Source organism: Brachyhypopomus gauderio, chromosome 11 (genome assembly GCF_052324685.1).
Source record: "Brachyhypopomus gauderio isolate BG-103 chromosome 11, BGAUD_0.2, whole genome shotgun sequence".
In the NCBI taxonomy this organism is placed as follows: Eukaryota; Metazoa; Chordata; class Actinopteri; order Gymnotiformes; family Hypopomidae; genus Brachyhypopomus; species Brachyhypopomus gauderio.
This window is the reverse complement of record NC_135221.1, coordinates 19858901-19876506: the sequence shown is the minus strand read 5'-3', so window position 1 is coordinate 19876506 and position 17606 is coordinate 19858901. Positions and strand designations below refer to the sequence as shown.

General features: G+C 46.7%; 1 protein-coding gene across 1 annotated transcript in view; it reads right to left on the bottom strand.

The window, feature by feature from the left end:
• Positions 1-14989, bottom strand: part of jph3b (junctophilin 3b) — a 39732-nt gene extending 24743 nt beyond the window's left edge. The window contains exon 1 of the mRNA XM_077022588.1: positions 13742-14989. Within this exon, the coding sequence (XP_076878703.1) occupies positions 13742-14123 (382 nt within the window). The 5' untranslated portion in view covers positions 14124-14989. The remainder of the gene's footprint in view (positions 1-13741) is intronic.
• Between the last annotated feature and the right edge of the window lie 2617 nt (positions 14990-17606).

Below are 17606 nucleotides of genomic sequence, written 5' to 3'. Positions count from 1 at the left end.
GGCATCAGCACACTGTTCTCTGGTCAATGCCGGGCATCAGCACACTGTTCTCTGGTCAGTAAAACCCAGAGCCTCAGCACACTGCTGTCATCATCCTTCTTAAATGATTAAACATGGATAAACATGGATCTGGTAACCAGCCTCCAATGTGCACAGATTTGTGGTAAGACCTCAGTGAGAGATACTGGACGTCTACAGGTGATCTGCATGCTGTTGTGTGACCAATCAGAGTAAAGCTAGCAAGCACTATAATTGTAATATTCGAATGTGATATGCTGAAACACACTAGCAGTCTAGTTGGGACTTAAGTGTTTTTTCTTCAGATGTATTACAGTGCCGACCTTTCAATGACATCTATCATTACGAAATGGATAGCAAGAGAAAAGAATTTGGGAAGCTATCCTATAACGCCTACACTTGAAACCTTTTCTGATGAAATTGACCTGGTCTTCGCATCCTCCATGCAATTCTCTTTCAGGTTAGCACAGACAGACACTTATCTCAGCTGTAACTGGAACCTGTTGTAAAAGTTGCAATAGGTGTGGTATTTGTGGTGGTATTTGCAGCAGGTATTTCCAGTGTTATTTATGATAGTATTTATAGTGAAATTCCCAGGAATATTTGTAGCAGATATACATGGTGTATTTAGTAATTTACAGTGGCTTTTGTGGTAGTGTTTGAAATTTGTGTTGGTATTTGCTGCAGAATTTGCAGTGGTATTTGTTTCGGGTCTTTGCAGTGATATTTACAGTGATATTTGCAGTGATATTTGGAACAGGTTTTCACTGTAATTTTGCTGCCTTGGTTCCTGGTCTGTGAACATCTATCTATTTTTTTTCATCAAGTTCTGGTGTTAGGAGTCTCCAAACACCACACTGCACCTGATCAAATCAGTCTGGCTATAATGACAGAGCACATGTCACTGATTTCACATTCAAAATGTTTAGATCCTGCCATGATTTTGTTTTATCCAGCTTGATTTCTATTTGCATTTCACTTTAATTCTACCTCTTGACTGTAGGAACACGAGTGAAGCCAGGCAGGTGGGACAAAATCATGGGGCAGAGTCTGGATCTACTGAACCTGAATGAACAGGTTTGGCTGATCAGAACTTCTTCTCAACTGCATGTTGTCTGGTTCCTTCTGGTTTCCCTTGATCATTTCTATGACTTGAGCTCTGTGCTTGATCACGTGCTCTTTATAGAGAGGTTGTAATAAATACTCAAATGGTCTAGAAGCCATAAGCTTAATTTCTCCCTCCAGCTTCTTTTGTCTTGTAAAAGAATGAATCAAACGACCACACCACGGGTGCACTGGTAATAAAGTGTCAGTACAGTGATATCTGTATCTGATTATCTGTGTTAGGGTCACCGGAGATGAAGTGTACAGTTAGCCGACAAATGACCAACTTCCAGATGTGGAACTTTGACATCAGAATTTGTGTTTGGAATGAAGGAATGACTTATGTCAAATCTGTAATGCCATACAGCATAGAGTGGACTGAAACGATTGAAACTGATCAATGGGTACAACGATTGAACATTAAAGGTCATTTGACCCTGTAGCTCTCAAGCACTTCATGTTAACATCCTCAGCAAAGTCAAACCAGAAGCCTTTACAACTTCATGCATGGAATTGTTTAAAGGCAATAAAACTAAGAGAGTTTAAAATACTAAAAAGTATTTTAGTGAAATTTCCCCCACTCAGTGGTATTTATTTGTATTTTGTGCTGTTAGGACTTTTTAGCCTAAGATAGAAATAGTTTTTATATAACAGACGGAGATTGCTGTCTCTGTTGAGCTAGAAAGTAGGACACGTCTTTCCCCTTTCACATGCTTGCATTCATATATTTCACCAGCAAACCAGGGTCACTTGATCTGTGTCTTCACGTCTGTCCAACGGAGTGATCCGCGTAATGCTTCCTGTGTGCTGTCGTATGGGGTGTGAGCGTCTCTGATGTAATCACTATCCCTGTACGATAATGAGTCATTCCACTGAACAGAACACACTGCTATCACAAGAGCAGACTCACATATCAACACCTCACTACCCCTGTCTCCTCACTCACTACCTCACTGCTCTCTCTCACTACCCCCTGCCTCCTCACTCACTACCCCCTGCCTCCTCACTCACTACCTCACTGCTCTCTCTCACTACCCCCTGCCTCCTCACTCACTACCCCCTGCCTCCTCACTCACTACCTCACTGCTCTCTCTCACTACCCCTGTCTCCTCACTCACTACCTCACTGCTCTCTCTCACTACCCCTGTCTCCTCACTCACTACCTCACTGCTCTCTCTCACTACCCCCTGCCTCCTCACTCACTACTCTCTCACTCACTACCCCTGCCTCCTCACTCACTACCTCACTGCTCTCTCTCACTACCCCCTGCCTCCTCACTCACTACCCCCTGCCTCCTCACTCACTACCTCACTGCTCTCTCTCACTACCCCCTGCCTCCTCACTCACTACCTCACTGCTCTCTCTCACTACCCCCTGCCTCCTCACTCACTACTCTCTCACTCACTACCCCTGCCTCCTCACTCACTACCTCACTGCTCTCTCTCACTACCCCCTGCCTCCTCACTCACTACCCCCTGCCTCCTCACTCACTACCTCACTGCTCTCTCTCACTACCCCTGCCTCCTCACACACTACCTCCTGCTTCCTCACTCACTACTCTCTCACTCACTACCCCTGCCTCCTCACTCACTACCTCACTGCTCTCTCTCACTACCCCCTGCCTCCTCACTCACTACCTCCTGCTTCCTCACTCACTACCTCCTGCCTCCTCACTCACTACCTCACTGCTCTCTCTCACTACCCCTGCCTCCTCACACACTACCTCCTGCTTCCTCACACACTACCTCTCTGCCCTCTCTCACTCACTACCCCCTGCCTCCTCACTCACTACCTCACTGCTCTCTCTCACTACCCCTGCCTCCTCACTCACTACCTCACTGCTCTCTCTCACTAACCCCTGCCTCCTCACTACCTCCTGCTTCCTCACACACTACCTCTCTGCCCTCTCTCACTCACTACCCCTGCCTCCTCACTCACTACCTCACTCACTACCTCCTGCCTCCTCATTCACTACCTCACTGCCCTCTCTCACTCACTACCTCACTGCCCTCACTCATTACCTCCTCACTCACTACCTCACTGCCCTCTCTCACTCACTACCCCTGCCTCCTCACTCACTACCTCACTGCCCTCACTTACTACCTCCTGCCTCCTCACTCACTACCTCACTGCCCTCTCTAGACTAATGACAAAGTCTTTTTTTATATATTATATATAATTATATAAATTAATTATAAATTATATATAATCTATACATCCCTAAATGGATGGATACTAGATGGATTATAGATACACATATTAAGTGTCTTACTGAGTTAACATAAATCCAGTGAAAATTTCAGCTCTAGATGAACTCTAGATGAACTCAATCTGAAACCCAAACAGAAGCAGCTGTATGTAAGTGGATAGAGGCAGTGAAATAGGCTCTATCCTTCAGCTATTCACTTCTGTCAGCACACTGGAACTTTTACCCAGGAACATCACATCTCACTGATGTCTCACTCTAACATAATGTCTCACTGGTGTCTCACTCTAACATCACATTTCACTGACGTCTCACTTTCACATCATGTTTCACCCACATCTTCATATGAGTGCACCAATGTCACTGCAGAACATCTCACCCCAGTTTAGAGTTGTCCTAGACACCTGACTAACAAGATTAGTAGTGGACAGTGAAAATGAATCGGCAGGTTCAAGTTTAACTCGAGTCCTTCCTAACAAGGTGAACGTCCTGTGTTACTGATCACCACTTTGAACACACTTTGTTCTGTGTGTGTGTGTGTTACAAGAGATCAGACACAGGCTGTAATTAAAGAGATCAGATTGTGACAAAGGCTAAGGGTAGCAACCCCACCCATGCTCACATCTGGGTCTTCCAAGCTCATCTGGGTCTCATGTCTGGGTCTTCCAAGCTCATCTGGGTCTCACATCTGGGTCTTCCAGGCTAATCTGGGTCTCATGTCTGGGTCTTCCAAGCTTATCTGGGTCTCATGTCTGGGTCTTCCAAGCAGTCAACGTGTACTCTGATCATCAGCTAAAAGCAGGTGTCTGACATAGCAGCCAGAACATACATTTACCCTCCGTAGTGACAGTCACATCAATCTCTCCATCAGGGGGACAGTCTCCATCACACCACCCTCTCCATCTGGGGGACAGTCTCCATCACACCACTCTCGTTAAGAGGGGACAGTCTCCATCACACCACTCTCGTTAAGAGGGGACAGTCTCCATCACACCACTCTCGTTATGAGGGGACAGACTCCATCACACCACTCTCGTTAAGAGGGGACAGTCTCCATCACACCACTCTCGTTAAGAGGGGACAGTCTCCATCACACCACTCTCGTTATGAGGGGACAGACTCCATCACACCACTCTCGTTAAGAGGGGACAGACTCCATCACACCACTCTCGTTAAGAGGGGACAGTCTCCATCACAATACCCTCTTCTTCACACAGACACAGGACCCAAATAAAGACATCAGACACAGGACTAATTTAATTGGATTGGGATGAATAACATCCCCTCCATACACAGAACAGACAGAAAAGCAGAGAGAGGGCATAAATTAGAGTGCACCTTGTGCACACACACACACACACAGTCACTGTTGGCTCCTCCATTGCTTCCTGGTTTCCTTGGTTACCTGTGCATTGCTTTACTTCCTGGTTTTCTTCCATGTGCTCTTTGTTTTCATTCTTACGCCCCTCGAGTTACGTTTAGTTCTCTGCCCTCATTCCTGCCCACTTGTTCCTTGTTTAGTTGTATATCTAAGTGCGGCGTTTGCTCTGTGTCTACGCTGGTCACTATGATTGCTGAGTCTAGCTGTTGTTTCTTAAGGCTGATTTCTGTGTTTCCTGTTATGTTTCCTTCAGTTCTCTCGTTTTTAGTTTTTGTGTTCATTGTTGTTGTATCATGTGCTCTGGATATGTCCATGTAGCCTGACCCTGGTCTGAATGACTCTGATTACAGATTTGCCCCTAATAAACCTCTCTCCTTTCACAGAATGTGTCCCCTTTTAGGCTTTTCTGCTGGGACGAACATCCAGATGCTTCAATTTGCTCAGAGTTTGCCGTGTCTCCGTTACACTGGAGCAGAGACAGTGAATCCCCTGACGCTTTGGGTACAGGGGAGTCTCACCATTCGAGCGAGCAGCTAGGGAATGGTAAGCTCGGGGGAACTCGGGTAAGCACCAGGAGAATAATCAATGCTACAGGAAAGAGTGTCCTGCTTGACGAGGTAAGACAGGGAGAAGCACAGAGAAGCTGTGGTGAGGTACTCGCTGTGCTCGCAAGTGCAAGTCTGCGTTTCCTGTCTGGAAGGAACAGCTGAGCTGTGAGAGCTGGTGAGAGTGGAGTGTGTGTGTGTGTGTGTGTTCAGGGTTTCCCAGTCTCTGGTACTATGGACTGTCCCACCAGCCAAACAGTCGTTCTTCCTGGTGTGTCTGTGCTTCTGCTCCACTGGTCTGTATGTCTGTGCTTCACTGTCTGTTGACTGGTCTGTATGTCTGTGCTTCACTGTCTGTTGACTGGTCTGTATGTCTGTGCTCCATTGTCTGTTGACTGGTCTGTATGTCTGTGCTTCACTGTCTGTTGACTGGTCTGTATGTCTGTGCTTCTGCTCCACTGGTCTGTATGTCTGTGCTCCATTGTCTGTTGACTGGTCTGTATGTCTGTGCTCCATTGTCTGTTGACTGGTCTGTATGTCTGTGCTTCACTGTCTGTTGACTGGTCTGTATGTCTGTGCTCCATTGTCTGTTGACTGGTCTGTATGTCTGTGCTCCATTGTCTGTTGACTGGTCTGTATGTCTGTGCTTCACTGTCTGTTGACTGGTCTGTATGTCTGTGCTTCACTGTCTGTTGACTGGTCTGTATGTCTGTGCTTCACTGTCTGTTGACTGGTCTGTATGTCTGTGCTTCACTGTCTGTTGACTGGTCTGTATGTCTGTGCTTCACTGTCTGTTGACTGGTCTGTATGTCTGTGCTCCATTGTCTGTTGACTGGTCTGTATGTCTGTGCTTCACTGTCTGTTGACTGGTCTGTATGTCTGTGCTCCATTGTCTGTTGACTGGTCTGTATGTCTGTGCTTCACTGTCTGTTGACTGGTCTGTATGTCTGTTGACTGGTCTGTATGTCTGTGCTCCATTGTCTGTTGACTGGTCTGTATGTCTGTGCTTCACTGTCTGTTGACTGGTCTGTATGTCTGTGCTCCATTGTCTGTTGACTGGTCTGTATGTCTGTGCTTCACTGTCTGTTGACTGGTCTGTATGTCTGTGCTCTATTGTCTGTTGACTGGTCTGTATGTCTGTGCTCCATTGTCTGTTGACTGGTCTGTATGTCTGTGCTCCATTGTCTGTTGACTGGTCTGTATGTCTGTGCTTCACTGTCTGTTGACTGGTCTGTATGTCTGTGCTCCATTGTCTGTTGACTGGTCTGTATGTCTGTGCTCCATTGTCTGTTGACTGGTCTGTATGTCTGTGCTTCACTGTCTGTTGACTGGTCTGTATGTCTGTGCTTCACTGTCTGTTGACTGGTCTGTATGTCTGTGCTTCACTGTCTGTTGACTGGTCTGTATGTCTGTGCTTCACTGTCTGTTGACTGGTCTGTATGTCTGTGCTTCACTGTCTGTTGACTGGTCTGTATGTCTGTGCTCCATTGTCTGTTGACTGGTCTGTATGTCTGTGCTTCACTGTCTGTTGACTGGTCTGTATGTCTGTGCTCCATTGTCTGTTGACTGGTCTGTATGTCTGTGCTTCACTGTCTGTTGACTGGTCTGTATGTCTGTTGACTGGTCTGTATGTCTGTGCTCCATTGTCTGTTGACTGGTCTGTATGTCTGTGCTTCACTGTCTGTTGACTGGTCTGTATGTCTGTGCTCCATTGTCTGTTGACTGGTCTGTATGTCTGTGCTTCACTGTCTGTTGACTGGTCTGTATGTCTGTGCTCTATTGTCTGTTGACTGGTCTGTATGTCTGTGCTTCACTGTCTGTTGACTGGTCTGTATGTCTGTGCTCTATTGTCTGTTGACTGGTCTGTATGTCTGTGCTTCACTGTCTGTTGACTGGTCTGTATGCCTGTGCTCCATTGTCTGTTGACTGGTCTGTATGTCTGTGCTCCACTGTCTGTTGACTGGTCTGTATGTCTGTGCTCCACTGTCTGTTTACTGGTCTGTATGTCTGTGCTCCACTGTCTGTTGACTGGTTTCTATGTCTGTGCTCCATTTTCTATTGACTGGTGTGTATGTCTGTGCTCCATTGTCTGTTGACTGGTCTGTATGTCTGTGCACTGGTGTGTATGTCTGTGCTCCATTGTCTGTTGAATTGTCTGTGATCATTTTTGTCTTCTTCGTTGTGCTATTGTGCCTCCAGTCATCTCTTGTCATTTATCAACCTTTGTTTTTTCTCCCTCCTGTCGTCTTGTTCATTGAGCTATTTTGTGTTCCTTCGGTTCCTGCTGTAATCCCTGGTTCTTGGTGTTTTGGTTCTCCTGTTCCTCTGTCTGCTTGAGCATCTACTTTGATTCCTGCTCTACTCATCCATCTGCTCCTGTGTCTTCAGGTCCCCTGCTGAGTCTTCTTTAACTCCTGGTTCTGGTCCTGTCCTGGTTCTTGTGCTGTTTCTCAATCTGTTTCTGCTCCTGGTTCTGTTGCTGTTTCTCTTTCTGTCCTGCACTGTTGTTCTGTTTCTTCTGTCTCTGTTCCTTGTCCTGCCTGGGATCTGCTGTTCTTTGGGAGTGCTACATCTATTACCAGCCATTTGAATATGGCCTCCATTCTCTGTCTGCATCTTGCATCCTGCTGTTAAATGTGCAGGATTGTCTCAGGGTCCTGCCTGGTGTGGTGGCTCCAGCCTCTACTGATCTGGTGTTCACAGCTTGTTCCTGTGCTGCAAGATCAGTGCTGATCTCTAATTCCAGCCGTACAGCCATTACTGGGATTTCTCCATATCAGACACACGTGCAGTGGTACAAACTGTGCAGATGTTAATCCTCCTATGATGGTTCCTGTTCCTCCTCATTCTCAACCATCTTGGATTCTCATCATCCACCTCTGAGTTCTAAGGGACACTTGGGGCATTCTTACATGGACATGGACATGTAGACATTACAGATACATCCGGTGTGTGTGTGTGTCTATATATATATGAGACAGAGAGGAAGAGAGGGAGAGAGAGAAAGAGAGATTCAAATATTCAAATCTCTACTGAAATGTGAAGTACACAAAGTTTCCAGGGAAACAGGATGTTTTGGACGGAGATCCTTCATCAGACGTGCAAGCAAAGCGCTTCAAACTTTGTGTACTTCCCTGCAATTTTGAATATCTCTACATCTCACTACTGTATCCTTCAGTTCTTCACCTGGATTCTAATCTATTTGTGTGTGTATGTTTAAGGTAAATGTATCTCATTACTGGATTACGGCTGTATCGTGCTCCAGTCTTGATGTGCACATTTTCTTGTAATAAAGATTTTTAGCATCCTCTGAGATTAATAATCTGATCCTGTAAATCTGATTTGTTACAAAGCTTTTCTTCTTTTCACACACACACACACACACACACACACACACACACACACACACACACACACACACACACACACACACACCCTGTGCTGTGTTTGTGCACCTGGAGAGCACAACATCACTGTACAGTTGTTTTACGTGCCCTAACGTACCTGATCACCTGGATGATTATCTGACATGTTTAACTGGGTTTATTAGAGTGGAGTAAATGCACTGGGGTTAGCCCCTCCCCTTTGCACCCAAACAAGGAGAACCCCCACTGAAAGGAGCATTTTGTTAGTTACTTCCTGTTCCAATATCACTGTGAGCCAAACATGTGTCCAGCGAAGATACATTAACATGCAAATGAGAAACTGTTGCAGTGTAAAGTCAAGGGGGCGGGGCATCCTCTGTGTTCTACTGGGTATTCAGTGAGCAAATAAGAGTAATGGGATTATGTGGAGCGGATAATACGTTACATAGAATTAAATGTAAGTCTGACTGAGGGTTATTTTCTTTGCAACAGAACAAACTTTCTCAAAGTACAAAAAATATATGAGCTTCACATTGCACCATAAAGGGTTTCAAACCCTTTACCTAAGCAGCATCACTAACCACTCTATCCATTATTAACGTTGCTGGAAATTCACTACAGATATGATATCAACTTGCTCACTGCAACCTTGTTTTTTATAAACTCCTTTTTACTGATTCTGTGAGGAAGTGAGATCACCCTACATCTCACTTTCACTCAGGCTCCCTGTACGTCCCTGTGGGTTTATGGAATAGATCGTTAATCGAATGCAAAGCTAAACAGGTTATGGGAGGCTCTTCATCTGGGATTATGATGTATCGCCAGATACTCTTCAACTGCCACATTTTGTCAGTGAAATAACTGCTGACTTCTGGGTTTTGCTGATGGATGGTGTAGTGTCAGTGTCAGTGTTGGCACTGGAGACACGCAAAACACAGTGAAGCACAGTGAGGTACAGTGAAGCACAGCAAAACACAGTGAAGCACAGTGAGGTACAGTGAAGCACAGCAAAACACAGTGAAGCACAGTGAGGTACAGTGAAGCACAGCAAAACACAGTGAAGCACAGTGAGGTACAGTGAAGCACAGCAAAACACAGTGAAGCACAGTGATGTCCATGCTGGTAATTTTACTGAAACTGCTGAAGCTGGACTTTTCAGAAGATGTTTCCAGTGTGTCAGTCCTTTAAGCAGCGCAGACATTGACACACACTTCTTCTTCTGAATACATTTCTACACACTACCCAAACATAATTCACATCACAGATAATCTCTAAATCACTTCGTGGCGCTACGGCTGAGTACAATCGTGGAAAGACTGCATGCTGTCACTCTGATTGTTACTTACAAGGTAGGGCACGAGAATTCGAGAATGTGTATATTTCTAAATGGTTACATGTGAACATTTCTAAATGGTTATGGCAAACAAACATATTCACATTGATAGCATAACTACCACCAGAGCGAACCTTACACCGTTGAGTTTACTTCCTTTTACGTTATACGTTTTAACACGTACCGCAAAACTCTCATTCCTCTTTTGCACTGTTGTCGTCAATGCGCTTGCATTCACAACCTAGAGAAACCAGTCAGATCCTTCCGCGGGGTGTGAGGAGTGTACGGGGTTCTGTCGCAACGCTTAAACGTGTGAGAGAAAGTCCTCTCTTGTGGCAAAAACGCACGCAAATTCATATTCCTTAGGTACCTGCCGGTAACTGGAGGATCTTCTCGTTAAATTGAGAGACCGTGGCGAGACTGTGACTGGTGACAGAAGTAACGAGGATTATCTGTTTTTAAATAATCTACCTTTTTCCTTCCACAAAAGACTAGAGAGACTGAAAAAAACCACTCACGACTTCACCGTCAAGCTGGAGCTCTCCGAGGTCCTGAAATGATGGGAGGAGTTGTAGTTTAAACATTTATGAATGGCGGGGGTTATATTTTAAACAAGTGTGTTTTGATCACAGTAGGAATTTCATATTTTGGCAGTGTTGTCCAGTTAGTCTTTTTCAGAACTTTTGGACTGGTCACATGTGAACTGCAGTACAATCGAATGGGACTTCAAGAAACATCATGCTGCTTCACCCTATGTTACGGTTCCTCTCACAGGGGCATTGATGGGACTCAACCAGCAGGGGTCATGCATCAATCAACCTGCCTTGGTTTAGATATGATGTGGCTACTTGGCATGAGTACCGTAACTCACATCAACAATGTTACTCGAGATATAGGAGATGATCAAAGACACAGAAACTACTTTCATACTAGCTACTTTCATAGCCATTTTGTATAACTATGTGCACTGATCTCTGGTTGTTTTAAGGCCACACAATGTTCATGAGGGTTCTCCTCTGTATCTTGTAAGTGTGGGTAACAAGACTTTTAAAAGCGCCTTTAGACTGCAGAACTATAATATGAATCATTAATCTCTGTCTTTTTCAATGACTCAGCACTTATGCCTTAGAGTAATTGTTGGTTAGGCCTACAGTATGTGTGCACGTGTCTGTGTGTGTGTGCATGCATGTGTGTGCATACAGTGTGTGCAAAGAGATATACAACTGCTAGCTGTTAATAGCTACATATTTTACACACACACTGTACAGGTACTTACACACTGTACTTTATATTTATATAAATATAAAGTACAGAGTATAGAGAGACTATGAACATTTACCCTGGGTATCCATAACCCTAACACCTACACCCAACCCTAACACCTATAACCAACCCTAACCCTGATCTCTTCATTTTATGTTTATTTCTGTGATGTGATTTGACCTCATGTGGAACATTAATGTGATCTAGGATGTAGTGAGCTAAGAGTAACTGATGAACCCCATGAGTGTGTGCATGGGAGGATTAACATCTGCACAGTTTGTACCACTGCACGCGTGTCTGATATGGAGAAATCCCAGTAATGGCTGTACGGCTGGAATTAGAGATCAGCACTGATCTTGCAGCACAGGAACAAGCTGTGAACACCAGATCAGTAGAGGCTGGAGCCACCACACCAGGCAGGACCCTGAGACAATCCTGCACATTTAACAGCAGGATGCAAGATGCAGACAGAGAATGGAGGCCATATCCAAATGGCTGGTGATAGATAGACCTGTGACCCTGTTGTTGAGATTCCCTTATTCCTGGTCTAGAAAGGTCAAAGGTGAGACAGTTTCAGTGTGCCAAACGAAGACCGCTGTGTTCTTGTAATATCTAAACTAGAAAGAACTGCTAGAACAATAGAGATTGTGTTGGCTCACAGTCCTGAAGCTACAAACGAACTTGATGCAGTGCAGTCTGGTACATGGCGGATTCTCCACAGTGATTGGCTAAACCACTGTATGTACTTCTCCACAGTGATTGGCTAAACCACTGTATCCACTTTTCCACAGTGATTGGCTGAAAAACTGTATTTATTTCACCACATTTATTTCACTTTACCTAATGTTATGACAAGCCAATAGCATGACCAGGCATGTGATAACCATAAGCCAATAAAATGTAATCAACTAGCAAAGCATGTAAAGATGAGACATTGTACCTTGGTTGGCTTGCCTGTACAACACGCCTTATTACAGTCTACTGGCTAGCTAAGGTTCTCATAAATGTAGCCTAGCATAACCCTAACCAGGACAGAGCGCTGGGAGAATGTCAAGCTCTTTAAGAATGATGGTTGGTGGGACTAGCAGTGCTAATTTACTGCTGGGAATATTTTGATAGACTGCTCACTGGCCCACCAGTTACACCATACTGACACTGTTTGCAAAGAGATGATGCAGCCAATATAACCACTCTGTCCCCTCCAGTGACTTAAGCCATGCAGATTAGGACCACATAAGTAAACACCATTAGCAGAGTAACTTAGCCAATCAGAGTTAGGAGCATAAAGTCCCCTGTGACACTAGCCAATCAGAGCTTGGAGCATAAAGTCCCCTGTGACACTCTGACCTGCTGGAGGAAACTGTATGTGTTTCCACAGCAACCTACTGTAGAGAAGCACACCCAGGCATGCTTTAATACACACACACACACACGCTCGCACACACACACACACATACACACACACACATATATGTATGCAAGTGCACACACACACACACACACACACACACAGATGCAGTTTCGTTGTGTGCTTTGCTGTTGCTAAGTGCTGTGCACATTTATGCTACCTATTCTCTACTGAATTTGTCATCTTCAGAAATGAGCAAACACACGCGTGTGCACACACACACACACAAACATCAAACACTCCAGTTACATTTCTGATGTACTGAAAAAAAATCTCAAAACTGCCTACAACCCGTCTTGAAATTTACAGTTTACAGCGTAGGTAACTTTCTCTAGCATTACACTGTACTGTATATCCTGAAGAACTTGTACCTGTTTACAAGCTGGGACATTTCAGCATTCACTCACTGGTCTCTGTCTCAGATCTTTTTTTTAATGATCACATACCAGTTTAAATCAGCCTCAGATGTCGTGTGGTGAGTTTGTGACTACGTGCTGATGGGGAAGAGTTGGAGAGTGTTTCTGTGTTACAGATCATGAGTTTCCAGCTGCAGGTCCAGTGAAGCCGTGTTGCTGTGCCTAAAACACAGAGCTCTGCTACGTTTGCCTGTTTCAGTGAAGTGTGTGTGGATGCGGATGCTGTGATTGGTCTTCACCTCACGGTTCCTCGGGCTCTCCCACCCCTTCCCTTTACATCCTGAGCTCTGACTGCCTCTGGAACAGTGTGGTGTTTTCAACAGAATGGATGTTTGTGTTTTGTAAGCATTGCAGACAACCTCAAATCTTCCTGTCTCTGTCTCTCTCCTTCTCTCTCTCTCTCTCCCTCCCACCCTCCCTCTCTCTCTGGTCCTGATGGCCTCCAAATTGATCTCAGTTCACTGCATGTGCACAACAGAATAATTAAGTTACATGAATGAAAGGCTATCGGAACTGCCTCGTCCTCCGTGCACACACACTCAACACGGCGACCAATCAGAGCATCAGATCTAACAGCCTGTCCCATCGTCTGAAGGTGTGTTGGTTGCCATGGAGTTTCCTCAGCACCCTCTCTCCTCCCGCACTCTGAACACCCCGACGCCCCACGCTCGATGCGTGCGTGTGTGAAAACACGTCCCTCACCTCCGTCTGAATACGTCTCCGTGCCGTAGCCGTCCTGTAGCCCGTTGTTCCACGTTCCCTGGTACCTCCCGCTGGTGCCCGTGCTCTCCCGCACGCCGTACCGCCCCTTAAGTCCGTGCGTCCACTCGCCCCGGTACGCCCACCTCCCCTTCTTCTCCAGGCCCAGTCCGTGCCGCTTGCCCTGGGTCCAGGTGCCCTGGTAGGTGTTGCCGCTGGGCCAGGTGTAGACGCCCAGCACCTCGAACCCCTGCCTCCAGGAGCCGGCGTACTCGCCCTGACCCTTGGGCCCCGTGCAGATGCCATGGCCGTGGGCCCGGCCCTCCTCCCACCCACCGCAGTAGGAACCCCCATCGTCAAAGTTGAACCTGCCCCCAGTGGACATGCATGAAACAGGTTTTGGCAAAACCCCCAAACCTCAAAAAGAAAGGAAAAAGAAACAGAGAAACAAAGGGGAAAGGCCCAAAGGACCGGGGGTGTGGGCCCGAGGACCCGGGGGACGGTGGACGAGAGTGATGATGACAGGAAGACTCCCCTTTAGCAGCGGAACACGGCGATGGGTGAAAGAGTGGCAAAGAGAGAGAGAGAGAAAGCGCGAAGGCAGCAGATCGGCCCAGACGCGCGGTGCCGGGGGGCCCGCCTGCCTCCTCACACCGCGGCCCTCGTGGAGAGGGACGCTCTCCCCTGCCTGCGTCTCGGAGACAGGAACGGGCTTGCTCCAGCCATGCGCCTCTCCCGGCCACCACGGCGACCCCCTCCCCCAGCGTGGCCGAGCGCCTCTCCCCGCACGATCCTCACAGCGCCAGGCTCCGCCTAGAAACGCCGACTCCCGCGGGGAGCGCGCCGACGCGGGGAGTGCGCGCGCGGGGGGCTCGCGCGTGCGGGCCGCGTCAGCGCCCAGCCGGACCGCCCCTCATGGCGCACGCGCTGGCGCTCGCTGACGGAACGAAGGAGAACGGGATGGAGCCTCGCGGAGTGCGGAATGGTGCAGGGCCTCCGGGTCTGACGCTCTCGCGGAGAAAACGGCAATGCGGTCTCCTGAAAACACGCGTGTAGGCATCGAGCGGCACGCTCCGGTCCCTCCGGCTGCGCGCGCCTGTGCCGCTGCCGTTGCGCACACCGTTTGTGTGGGAGATGTCCCGATGTCACCCCCCCCCTCCCTGGCCTGGAGAGCAGCGCGCGCCTGCTTCACATGGAACGCTGCTTATTCTCTTCTCCTCTGTTGTCGTCTCGTTCCTCCCCGTCTGTGTGCTCAAGTCTCTCTCTCTCTCTCTCTCTCTCTCTCTCTCTCTGTCTCTCTCTCTCTCTCTTGCTCAGATCTGCTCGTTGCAGGAGGACCGTTCGAGCCCAGCCAAGCCCCTCCCCCCCCTCCCATGCATTGCCTCTCTTCCCCCACTTAAAGAGACAGGACCTGTGTTACCACAGCCCCCCCATTAAAGACACAGGCCCTGTGTTAATGCCACATGCCATATTACACACACCTGTCTCACTCTACACAGCAGACACTGTAGATCTCACACTCAAAGCTCTAACCCTCTTTTAAACGTCTGATTTTCTGCACACACAAAAAGGCTTTAATGCAGTTGGGAACATGGCAAAGCTCATGTTCAGAATCTATGGATGCACAATGGGCATCACTGAGGTGGTGTAGGTGATGGTGTAGGTGGTGGTGTAGGTGATGGTGTAGGTGGTGGTGTAGGTGATGGTGTAGGTGGTGGTGTAGGTGGTGGTGTAGGTGATGGTGTAGGTGGTGGTGTAGGTGATGGTGTAGGTGGTGGTGTAAGTGATGGTGTAGGTGGTGGTGTAGGTGGTGTAACAGATGGTGTAGATGTGGTGTAGATATGCTCATCTAACCATTAATGTTTTGCCTTTGCACTGTTTTCATGTTTTGATTCTGGAGCCATGAAGCATGATATTTAACCGGAAACAGAACTACATGTAAAAGAGGCTGATGGGGACTATGTGTACCTGTGTGTGTGTGTGTGTGTGTGTGTGTGTGTGTGTGTGTGTGTGTGTGTGTGTGTGTGTGTGTGTGTGTGTGTGACGCTGTGTGTGTGTGTGTGTGTGTGTGTGTGTGTGTGTGTGTGTGTGTGTGTTCACCAATTCACCCTGATGTGCTGATCCACCACTGATATTCTCATCAAACCTCCCGATGACACATATTATTAAGATGAGTTCTTATCACACACACACATGTGTATTCTTATATGCACACATGTACACACACACACACACACACACACACACACACACACAAATACACACACATCCGTATGTTCACATGCACACACACACAAACACGTACACGTACAAATGCACACACATGTGGTTGCTCACACGCACACACATGGATGCATGTAGACACATACACAAGCACACACAAACACTAACACACACACACACGTGCACATACATGAATTCACTATGGTAGGAGCTATGGGAGCTGATGGAGCTAGTTTAGTTTAGCTGATATCACTCTGCTGGTCACTTGATTAGTGCAGGATGGGGGAGTTTATGAGCATAGCCTGCAGAGTGTGGGAGTGAGAGAGAGAGAGAGAGAGAGAGAGAGAGAGAGAGAGAGAGAGAGAGAGAGAGAGAGAGAGAGAGAGAGAGAGAGAGAGAGAGAGAGAGAGAGAGAGAGGATGACAGAGACAGAATGAGTGTCAGTGAGAGAGAGACAGAAGAGATAGAGAGAGAAAGAAAGAATGACAGAGAGAGAGAGAGGAATACAGAGACAGAAAATGAGTGTGGGAGTGATAAAGAGGCAGAGAAGAGATAGAGATAAAGAGAAAGAGAGAGAATGACAGAGAGAGAGGAATACAGAGACAGAATGAGTGTGGGAGTGAGGAAGAGAGACGGAAAGAGAGAGAGGGAGTGTAGAGGAGGCTGTGAGGTAAGACAGGTGTAGGAAGGGGCTGAGTGTGTGAGTGAGACAGCGATACAGAGGGGGTGTAGAGGAGGGAATGATTTTGTTCTTTTTTGCTTTAGTATGTACATGAACAATGAAGAAATTAGCCTATATGTCTGTGAATGTCCAAGACATGAAGCTTCAGTGTGTGCATGGAAGGGGCCTGGAAGTGTGTGCATGGAAGTTCTGGCTTTTTTGGGTGCAGGGTTTGTGGGTACATATGGGTGTCAAAGTTTAAAAAATGAATAACTCTTCAGCTGCAGGTGTGATGTTTTGTCTTGGTGCCATATTTCAGTCCTGAGTGTGGATTCCCAATCTCTATGTGGGATTATACAAGCTGGCACAATGCTAAGGCTGTCACTGAAAAATTGACCTTATTCAGTTTTAGTCAACCTGCTTTTAACAGCTCATATACAGAAAGACGGCTGGTGTCCCAGCCTGATGACCCCCCCCCCCCCCTCCAGCTTCCAGCTTCTTTCATACAGGAAATGACTTCAGCTACAAAGTATATCTACACAAACACATCAGAAAACACACCCTCTCACTACGTATCTTCAGCCTTGTAACCACAAAATGTTGTTTTAACTTAAGATTTTCAACATTTTAAGACAAAATTATATACAATTTTGCAGGTTTACTAAGACTCAATAAACTCTACACGCCAAAATTGCGCCCTCTTGTAAGACACGTCAGTGCGGCGGTAGAGAGAGCTAATCGCACCCTCTAGTGGTGTTATGGTAGCAGTGCAATGCTCTACTTGATAAAATTCAAGTCATGACACTAATATGAATTACGTAAAGTCTTCATAACGTTCACGGCAGGAAATCAATGTATTTTGCGACTCGGTATGATCAAAGTTTAAGTTTCAAATAGCTTCCACTTATGTCCATTCATTCATATAAGTCTTGTTCTTGATAAAAGGAATTTGACCTGAACAGTATAGCCTTGACGTTTTTTTAA